General features: G+C 40.9%; 1 protein-coding gene across 1 annotated transcript in view; it reads left to right on the forward strand.

The window, feature by feature from the left end:
- The window catches only part of KLHL4 (kelch like family member 4), a 37,145-nt gene extending 26,369 nt beyond the window's left edge, over positions 1-10,776 (forward strand). Inside the window, exons 7-11 of the mRNA XM_053990140.1 lie at positions 1,764-1,988; positions 3,850-4,012; positions 6,605-6,817; positions 7,860-8,031; positions 8,715-10,776. Coding sequence (XP_053846115.1) covers positions 1,764-1,988; positions 3,850-4,012; positions 6,605-6,817; positions 7,860-8,031; positions 8,715-8,774 — 833 coding nt within the window. The 3' untranslated portion in view covers positions 8,775-10,776. The remainder of the gene's footprint in view (positions 1-1,763; positions 1,989-3,849; positions 4,013-6,604; positions 6,818-7,859; positions 8,032-8,714) is intronic.
- Positions 10,777-11,126: the final 350 nt, after the last annotated feature.

Raw genomic sequence — 11,126 nt, forward strand, 5'->3', positions numbered from 1 at the left:
AGTGAAGCCAATTGTTTGAACTTTTGCCTTTTGATGGGCAAGAAGAACAGCACTTCTGCTCCTCCTGCTGTCCTCCACAGCTCTGACTCAGATTTGGAGTCTGGGAGATAAAGGAACAGCAGAAAGAGACCAGGATGCACTGGAGGAACAGCTCTGAGAAGGGAATATCTCCCACCCCTGGCAATAACACTCTGCCTGCGATAAAGGCAGACACCAGGCAACGCCAGCTTTGCCTTCGTGCTTATCTCAGGTGGAATACGAAGACAAGTCTCAAATTCCAATGATCAAAAGAAGATCAAAGAGGTACTTTTGGGCCGGAATTTTGAAAAATGGGAATGTGCCTACACCACGTTAGGTTTTGTGACTTTCAAATCTTCGAGCCTCTGTAAAAATTACAGCCCACAGGGTATGGCTGAACACACTTGAACCTGACTGCATTTTCCCCATGTTTTAGTCAGTGTGAGAGATTTCCTTTGAAGTGGAGAACTTTGGGGCACTCACGTATTAGCATAGAATAAATGAGAAAGAATCAAAGCAAAGAGCAGCAAACAGAATAACAAGATGGAAAGAGCAGGCAAAGAAACCCAGCTGCTCTGAATAAAGGGGGAAAGCAGAATTTCTGTCTTTTATTGCAGATGGGGCTGGTAGTTTCTTTCCCAACTTATGCCTGTGGAAAAACATATAGATAAGAGAAAAGACAGAATGAGATAAACTCTTATTTCACTGAATTTCTGGAGTGCATCAGGTGATCTATAACAGATCTCTAAACCAAATCCTACCTTTCTTTTCTGCTTTATTGCATGGTTGTTTTCCTGTTGTAAAAATAATTTCTTAGCCACAAACTGCCTGTTGTTATCTCCAAAACGCCACTTGTCTGGTCTCAAATCCCAGTCAAGGAACAAGAAATCAGCTGTGTTTTCCTCATCTGGTTGCCTTTGACTGAGCTGAATTTGAGCTCCAAGGTGCAGTGGCAATTCTGCCTCAGATCTTACTGAGCCGTGGCCTCGCTGTGCTCAGCAGCTCTCAGAGGAGCAATTATGGCTCCTGAGTGATGGTGGGAGCCGGCGCGTGGAGAAGTGTCAGTCTGAATGGCAGAGAGCTCCTGCCTTAGGAAGGGTTTCAGTAAAATGTTACTGCAGGTCCAGCGACCTGAAAGAAATGGAAAATGTGGCTGGTGTGTTACAGCAGCCACGCGGCTGCTGCAGGGCTGCTGCACAGGTGAGCCTCAGGGGACATACCTGTGGGAACCAGGTGTGCACTCACACACAGCCCTGCCTCCTGCCTGACTGCATCCCAAAAGGGAGAATAGCCACAGGATGGCTGAAGGTGCTTGTCCAGTTCCTCAGACAGATACACGGAGTCTGGTTTTAATATCACTAATGCTTTAAGGCCCAAACATGGTTAAAGAGTGGATTGTTGTGAGGCACTGTATTCATAAGGAATATAAAGAAACCCCAAAACAAACCCACAAACCCCCTACTGTCATGGTATTTAAGCAAGAGATTTAACTCACCTCCCAGATTTGCAGTGCTACAAAAAGTGCCACAATTTAATTCTCCATTTCTTGCCACCAGGATATTCTCATAGACTTGCCGACCGTGTATCCAATTAATGCAGCTGTCTCATTAGTTCTCACATGAGAACTGAAGTTCACAGCAGCACCTCACGCACAAAATTTCAATATTTTATAATTTACTCATGCTTTGAGCTGTCTGCTGACTGCTGGGCACTTCTCCCTCCACGGCTGTCTCTGTTTTTCACAGGCACCACCACAATTGAGAAGTACGACCTCAGGACCAACAGCTGGATCCAGATTGGGACCATGAACGGCCGGCGGCTGCAGTTTGGGGTCGCAGTGATCGACAACAAGCTCTACATCGTGGGGGGCAGGGATGGGCTCAAAACCTCCAACATTGTCGAGTGCTTCAACCCTGTCACCAAGGCCTGGACCGTGATGCCCCCGATGTCAACACACAGGCACGGCCTGGGTAAGAGGGGCTGTGCCTCTGCAGACGCCTCCCTGCACGCTCAGAGGGGTCTGATTGACTCCAGCACTGCTGAGAAAACTTCTAACAGAATTCAGAGACATGCAGCAATATTTGTAGAGGACGTTTCTCAAAGAGACATTTGCCCATTGACATAATTTTATGGTTTTATTAGTATCCACCTAAGTAGCACTGGTCTTCCAGAGTTAATTTCGCTGGTAGGAAATTCCAAAATATAAGCTATAGTGAAAATAATCAACTTCACGTGATTTAATGGTCAAGGGATACATTTACAATACAATAACAATAATAACCCAAACAATTTTATTTTATTTTTTAAAATAAATTATGAATTAAGCCCAGAGGTATCAACCACCTCTGTAACTCAGATCAGGGCATTGCCCACGCTGAAGAAAACAGTGTATGGAAATAAGTACAACATCACCAGTTCTAATGTTGTAATTACAAGAAGTTTTACAAAGCTCTGCCATGGCTTAGTATCTATGGTTTTTTTCCTGCAAAATAATCCTTAATATTATTCACATTGAAGGAATAATATGAATATGAAAGCTAGAATTTATTTCCAGAACTATTAAAAAAAAGGCTAAGTTTACAAGTGAGTAGACTGTAACAGAGGGAATATGATGATTTCTGAACAATTTCTATATCCCAGGCCTTATGAAAAAGCTGGCTTCTCTTAAGTTACAGAGACAGATATTGCTTGAAATCATCAGTAATTTCAAATGTCATGGAATATTTTTATTTTTATGGGTAATAGAGGAAGATTGATCCAGAATTATTTGGCAAAGCATTGTGGTCCATGTCACCTTCTCCACTGCTTGACAGAGAAAGGGTCGTGTAGGGTTCTTACTAGCTGGAGCACAAAATTTATGAAACCAAATACTAGTAGGTGGCAAAAGGGAAGAAGACCAAACAGATGAAATAATTTGCATTGAAATCTGTATAATTCCTGACTGCAGGGGCATAATTCTCCCCAGCAAGTAGGTCACAGCCATAAATTGGAGTGCCCAAAGTTTGGCTTCAATCTGTGCCTAGTTTGCAAAGCTGCCTCACACTTACAGTCCCCATTACCTTTGGGAAGATTGTGTGGAGCTTTTGAAGAAATCAGGCCATGTATATTTAGGCCTGAAAGACAGATTTAAAAAACTTTTAAGCAGCTGGATTGAAACACTTTGCCTCACCTAACAAAGGGAGCAAAGAGCAGCAGCAGCTCCCAAAGGGAAGGCACCAAAGCCCTTCTTTGGAGAAGCACAATGGCCCAGGGTTTGTCCACACAGAGCTTTGCAGTGGCAGCCAAGCTGGCTCTTCTGTGCCTCAAGGATAGCAGATAGGAGCCAGCTCTTATCCAAAAGGCATTAAAATGTTGTGGTGCTTTAGCTGGTAAGGACAGCCAGCTACCCACCCACCCAGGCTTCGTGCTGGCAGCACTACAGAGCTTCAGCTGGCTCAGAATTAGGAGAGGCTGTTGGTTTGGGCATATTTTTCATTGCCTGACTCGAGTTTTGCCTTTTTGTAAGAGAATAACATCGTTTCCCAGTTAGGGACTCAAATTTGTTTCAGAGCAAGGTCACCAGAAGTGAAAGAGATAAGTCCAAGAAGAGAACATCAGAACTAAAGCAGCTTTCCTATAATCTTTTGGCAAAAGATAATGGTTATTTAGAAGAGCACTGTATGTGAAGTGCTTGTTTATCTCTCTTTATTCTTCCAAATGAAAAGGCAGCTTTCAGATCGTTTAATACCAGCCGAAATTGCTTATCTGCATACAGGGAATTAACGCACGAAATGAACTCACCGCTGGTCACTGACACCAAGAGATAATTTGTCCCTAATTCTATCTCCCAAGGGGTAGCAATGCTTGAAGGACCAATGTATGCAGTTGGTGGCCACGATGGGTGGAGTTACCTGAACACGGTGGAGCGCTGGGACCCGCAGGCTCGGCAGTGGAATTACGTGGCCAGCATGTCCACCCCAAGGAGCACCGTCGGGGTCGCAGCACTCAACAGCAAGTATGGCAACAGGAAAACCTCCCTCTGGGCTTTCATTTGCTTCCTTCCCTGCAAATGCAGCTTCTTGAATTTTATTTTCAGGCTCATGGTTATTAATGACCTCAAGGAAACAAAGGGAAAAATGTAATGCGTAGAAATAAGAAAGGAAAGCCTTTGCTCTGCCGTGTGGTGAATTGATTTCAGGCTTGCAGTCAGGTTCTAAAAACATTTCAGCCCTTTTAAATCATAGCAATGTGAAAATGTTATTACATGCACATCAGAATTTCACCTGGAAAATAGCATATGGGGATATAAAATCAGCTACTTAAAGAAATATTCCAAGTTTATGTTAACACTTTAAAATCATTGTGTCTAAATAGACTTAATGTGTATGGAAACAAAGTCTTTCCTTTGTCATACAAATTCGCAGCCAATTTTTAAAACGTTGAAGTTGTATGGTGTGGTTAGTGGGAAGAAGACGAGTTTATTAATTAGGTATGAAATAAAAAACCTCTTATAAATCTTATCCTATCCAGATTTACTGCACCCTCCATCTCTTGCTTAAATACACAAAATCAAGTGTTAATGTATTTAAACATTCTGTTAAGATGCTAAAGCCACTCAAGCCCTTTTACATGGGAGCAGACAGCTGTATGCATCTTACAAAAACCTTGTAAAACCCCTGAGGTTATGGAAGACATGGTTTGAGCCAACATTTCTTATTTAATCCTGTGGGAAGCTCTTAGCAATCTGTAGGGGCTGGAAACACTCAGTTACAGGCAGACAACTGCATTTACCTGGAACCTTTGCCACTGGCTTCCCTGATCACTTTGTAAATTCCCAAAAAGAGAAGGATAAAAAGCAGAAACAAAGATGCCAGTAAAGGGATATTTGTAAATGCAAGCTGGCGGTTTGCATTCATACAAGGCAGGATTCAAAACGTAGCTCAGAAGTCCAAGAGAGGCAGAAGTGCCTCTCCAGCTCCCTGCTGTACCTCAGAGGAAGTGTTCTCAGCAGAAACTCCACCAGAAATTCCTCCTGGTGCCTTCCACAGCAACAACATGCAGGAAACCACTTTGTCAAAGAGGAAATCAGCCCGATCCTGACTCTGTTCTCAATCATTGCTGATACAAACCGTCTCCAGCAGGGTTTAAATCACGTCTGTTAGTCTGGTGATGTAATTTCTGGCATACCAGGAGATCAAATGTCCATCACTCAGTGCCACTGCTGCGCTCCAACCAAGAGAATGCTTCTCCTTTTCCTGTTTCCCTAAACCACAGCATATTTTTTCCTGTTTAACCCCACCAGAAAAGCATTTACCTATCTGTGGAGCAACGCTTTTGGACCAATAAATGGTCCATTGAAAACATCACTCAATAATGCTATATTTGGTCTTTTCCTTAAAGAATGGGAACCACCATCATGTTTGTAGACATGCTGTGGAGAACAAAGGATCCCAACCAATCACTCTGAATATACAGAGATTTCCTTGCCCTGTGAAAGCTGAGTAAACAAGCAGGCTGTATCAATGGCATGATGTGAAAAGAAAATAAATCAAAGCCTCAAGTTTTGTATGAGTCAGACAATAGACTGCACAACCAAACTCAATTTTATCAAGTGAACAAACATTAGGAGAGAGCGAGCTGGGGATTTTTTATTATTCTAATGGTGAATAGAAGAATCTTCTATTTAAAATATGCACCAGAGAAGTCTGAAAGCTTTTTAAGTCTCTGGAAAAAAACAGGCACTTCTAAAAGAAAATTCAGCTGATCTAGTTTACGTGATTTACCCTGGGCAAGTTCCACATTTCCCTAGGTCTCTAATAAGCTGCACTAAATAAATTTAATTTCATGGCAGAAAACAATAACAAGGGTCTGAAAGGGAGCAGAAAAGCCAGAACATTCAACATCTGAACACACCTTCTATTACATTCCATCCTAGTCCAGCAGCATCCAAGTTAGCTTGAGACTGGAAAAAAGTTCAGGCTTTGGAAAATTAATTAACAAAAAGCCACATGTGGATTACCACAATTTATTCCTAAAAGTTGCCCCAATGTTTTTTAACTGGGATTACCACAATTTATTCCTACGAATTGCCCTGACATCAGCTGTTTAAATCTCTGTTTGCTAAATGCCTTTGGGCTGGACAGACAAGGTGGTACCTTCTGTCCAATAGATTTTCTTAGATACAGACTGAGAGGAAAATATATTTACTGTATGTTTTATATATGTTTTTGATATATATTCAAGTTATTAAAGTTAACTGCACAGGCAAAAACTTTTAATGTGATAAGATGTCAAATGTTCTGTAACCCCGTCCCAGGGAATGCTACCATATGTTTCAAACATATGCAGCATCTTCCAATTCAACTCTTTTTATTGGCTCACATTTAGAGAACCTAACATGAACTTTTAAAATTAATTTTCATATGTGGCTGCTTGAAGTGAAGAATGTAACTTCATCTAACATGTTTGCCTTGAGCAAAGGAAATTCCAGGGCGCAGCAAATAATGACAATTTTAAAGTGGTCTGAATGAAGTCAGCCAGACAAAATTCTTTTTAGTGAGAGAATAAAGACTGAGATTGTTTCCCTGTTTGTGGGTTGCTGTCCCAGGTTGTATGCAGTTGGTGGGCGAGACGGGAGCTCCTGCCTGAAATCCATGGAGTGCTTTGATCCTCACACAAACAAGTGGAGTTTATGTGCCTCCATGTCCAAGAGGAGAGGTGGTGTGGGTGTGGCCACCTACAACGGGTTTTTGTACGCCGTGGGAGGCCACGATGCTCCTGCCTCCAACCACTGCTCCCGCCTGTCCGACTGCGTAGAGAGGTAAGACATTATTTTGCTTTTTTACTTTTCTGTTTACATTCCGGGAAGGGATTCTAGAATAAATTCTCTTCACAATTGGAACGTTGTGTTTGTAAAACATATTCCGCCTTTTTGAAATAATATTTTGAGCAGGAATGTACCACACAGGAATAACTGATTTCCAATACTTTTGTGATAACAAAAGAATTAAACCTCAGCAGCAAATTCCTCCCTTCTGCCTGAGCTACCCAAGAGCCAGGTAAAACCAACTGAAGTACTGAGACAAATTCAACATGTGACCTTCCTATTTCTCAAATGCCAGAACTCAGGTTTAGGCTGCTTGTGCCATGTGCTGTAGGAATGAAATACTTTTCAGTTGTTCTTCCAGTAATTTGACTGATGCTGATAAAAGTTGTAAAAATATAAGAAATATCACAGAGTCTTGTCATTTGGGGTAAAGAAAGGAAAACTGAACGGGTGTTAAACCCTGCTGTGAAGAGCAATGGCCAAATTCTGTTCTCAGTTAGATGGGGCAAAGCAGGAATTACCTGGAATTCACTGCAATTTATATTGGAATAGATCAGAAGTAAAATCAATATAAATGTAAGATGTTGCCACACATTGCACACATTTCTCATTTTATGTGAGAAGCTTAGAGCTACTACACAAGATATTTAACTTCTTTTATAGTAAATTTCTCTGAAAACATTAATTCTGACAATAAACAGAAAACTAAAAGCTTTATAGAGGAAGAAAATGAGAAACTATTGAGAAAATGAGAAACTGGTGGCCATACTATCATTCCCTCAGGTCCCATTTGTGTTTAAAATGTATTGATGGCTTAATGTAATCGAAATGGAGAGATTGTAATCAAAAAGTGAAAGCAGGGGTATTTTCTGTGTGCTTGAAGGCCCCTCTAGTGGCTGAATCAAAAACTGAATCACATCTCAGGTGTACTCGTTCTGAACAGCAGCACAGGAGAAAACCAGCGAGTATCAGCAATTTAAATCTGAAACGTGTCTCCACCATGCATTTTTCTGAACTTGATCCCCACACTTCCTAGGTATGACCCCAAAACTGATGCTTGGACCACCGTGGCCCCTCTGAGCGTGCCCCGGGACGCGGTTGGCATCTGTCCCCTGGGGGACAGGCTGTACGCAGTGGGGGGCTACGATGGCCACTCCTACCTGGACACCGTGGAGTCCTACGATGCCCAGAACAACGAGTGGACAGAGGTAATGGGAGCACAGGTGATGCCTCAGAAAGGATAGGGGCTCTTCCTGCAGCTAGGAGTAATTCCGTCCAAATAACCGCGGAATTATCGCCGGTTTGGTGAAACGCGACGCGTCGGCATGCAGCAGTACTGTAGGTGGGCTTGGATAAAATATCAGTTCCCTCTCCTGCAAAATAACCACGTAAAACTTTTCAGACTGAGGGGTGGAGGAAATGCATGAGCAAGCAAACCAGCTTGCACAAATCACTTTGGGTTTTAAGTGCTTAAATTCAGTGTTGGTCGATCTTGTGTGTTTATCTGCCATACCCTCCTCTGGAGGCACCTCCAAACTTTTATATTTATGGCCCCCCACACTGAGACCAAGAGGAAATCCCTGCACTGCCAAGATCCTTTTGCAGCCACACAGTCCTGGTTTTGGAACACTGGATGGGAAGGCCTTTTGAACATGTCAAGGGGAAAACCCCACGCTGCAATTTGAATTTTGCCAAAAAGCCCAAACTGTGTTTTCATACCTTAGTTAAACCTAATTTTTTTAGTATTACATCAGTTTCAATAAACAAATTGCTCTCCTATTAATCTGAAAGTAATTTCTTCTTGTCCTATCCATAGGATGCTACTAAAAATGTTTCTTCCTTTTCCTTTTCCTCTTTCCTTTTCCTTTTCCTCTTTCCTTTTCCTTTTTAGGAAGTTCCTGTCAACATTGGCAGGGCTGGAGCATGTGTTGTTGTTGTGAAGTTGCCCTGAGGACTGTAAATTATCATGAAACGGAACTGAGTGGAGTCTCAGAAGTCAAGAAACATTTCCAGGACAGTACAGACTGCACACACCTCAGCAGCCCTCCCTTACAGACAATATTTATCCCTGAGCCATCACACCATCACAGCACAGAAGTGTCTTCCTGCATCACAAAAATGAGAAAACTTTGCAGAAGTGAATTACTTTGTTATGCCTAATGTGTAAAATCCAGTAAAATGGTTTAAATGTTTGAATAGTTCAGGTTTGTTACAAAAGTGCATCTGTTATTTATAAATTGCAGCAGTGAGAGATGTGTCTAATATTTCAAAAACTTTTTTCCTTTCTATGTTGTCAGGAATGCTAAAGTTTATAAAAAGAGCTTTTATATTTTAAGTACATGAAAATGACTATGAAACACCTCCACCAGGGAGCTGCACAAAAAGAAATATTTGCTCCTAAGTATTACTGTCAACAGAATATTCTCTGCAGAAGCAACTTAATTTCTATATTCAGAAATTAAACTCCTAAATTAACTTTAAAATCAAATCAGAGAATCAGATAATTTGTTTGTTCTTTACCATCCAGCACTGCCAGAACTGTGACAGAATATCCATTTTTAGCAGTGTATTGAATAGAACAGTAGCGTTAAGGTACCTTTATCCTATTGTGTGCCAGCAGAAAGAAATCTCTCTTGTCAAAACATAATGCAAATATAATTTGCAAAAGAATTCAATGCATAGATTTGTGATATTTTAATGCTGCTCTGTGTGTCAGGTTACTCATGGATTTCTCTTTGCCCACTAACCATCTGTCAGTATGTGTTAAACTAATCTGACTATTCTTGGGATAATAACCATGCATCAAATTTTAAAACAATCACACAATTACATTCCTTGAATATAACTTACAAAACGAAGTTTTTATATCATATTGATATGACAATCTTTGACCTCAGCTGAAGATTACCAGCTTTCTCTCATGTACAGTAGAGATATGGTAAAGGAATAAACCACACCCACTGTGTAACATTGGATCCCATCTATGTAAACATGCTTATGTTCTACCTGGAGTTTGTGGAATGATAAGAATCAAGAACAAACAGGAAAGGGATCACCTGAAAACAGCACATAATATTCCACATGCATGATATTTTCTCTTTGTGTGCCAATTTCTACTGTTTTGCTTTAATTTCATTTTTTATAATGTCAAATGCTGAAAGTGTATTCTAGAAAAAAGAATGTATGTAAGATATTCTATGCTGTAAAGCACAATATTTGGTCAGTATCCACCTCAGTGTTTGTTATGTTGTTGTTTTGTCAGTATCAGAAAATTCAGGACAGAGACAAAGATCTCTGAATATGTAGGCCAACATTCCTGATAGAATACTGTGGTTTCAGATTTTAGCAATATGCTATTTTAAAACAAATTTATAGTATTAAACCTATTGAATGCCTCTAAAGAAAAAAATATCATAAGCATATTTATAAAAAGAAGAACATTTTTAACTTTAAAAATCAATTATGTTTATATATAGCATGCTACATTCAAATAAACTTTACTTTCTCTGCTAAGAAAATTTGGATTATATTTTAACAACTTTGTGGTTTTTATTTTACATCCTTTCAAAACCAGAGGACACAGAAGCATCAATCTCATTTTTGTACTCTAAAAGAACAAAAGATTCACAAAAACCCCCTGCCAAGTAAGTGGGGAATGAACCCTAAACCAGCTCCTGCGTTCCAGAAGTCACATCAGAAGAAGGAAATATTTTAATTTCCCAGCAGATCAAGATCTGAAGCAAACACAAGGGGCCAAGCACAGACAGAGAATCTGCCCAGTGGCACTGGGGAGGGGGAGGTGGGTGTTGTTCCTCTCTCCCTGTCCATAGGGAAGCTGACTGTCCACCTACCCAGAACATCTTCTTGCAGCAAACAATAACTTTTAAACATGAATAATAAAGATTTTAACATTTTCCCCCTATTCTTTGCCATCCTGCTTTGGTCCTGCAACAGCCATGTGCAATCTTTTATATGAATAAGGATTTGTGTGGATGCAGGGAGAGGGGTCACTGCTGCTTTTCACTCATGCTCTAAATCATTCTTTTCTCCTAAAACAGCACATCACTGCTTCCAGTAACCAGCACAGCCTCATGTGGTTGGAAAACACTGGTACTGAATGCTCATTTCTAAAATTCCAACATAAAAATGATACAAACAATGTGCAACTTGATGCCAACGTGGGCAAGAGGCACATCAGGACAGACTGACAGTGCCAATGGACCTGACCCACTGAGCCTTTGCAGGGAATTTGAAGTTTTCTTGGGTAAAAGAACACAGAAGCCTCAAGTGAGAGAAAGCAGCC

Source organism: Vidua macroura, chromosome 14 (assembly GCF_024509145.1).
Source record: "Vidua macroura isolate BioBank_ID:100142 chromosome 14, ASM2450914v1, whole genome shotgun sequence".
NCBI classification, from domain to species: Eukaryota; Metazoa; Chordata; class Aves; order Passeriformes; family Viduidae; genus Vidua; species Vidua macroura.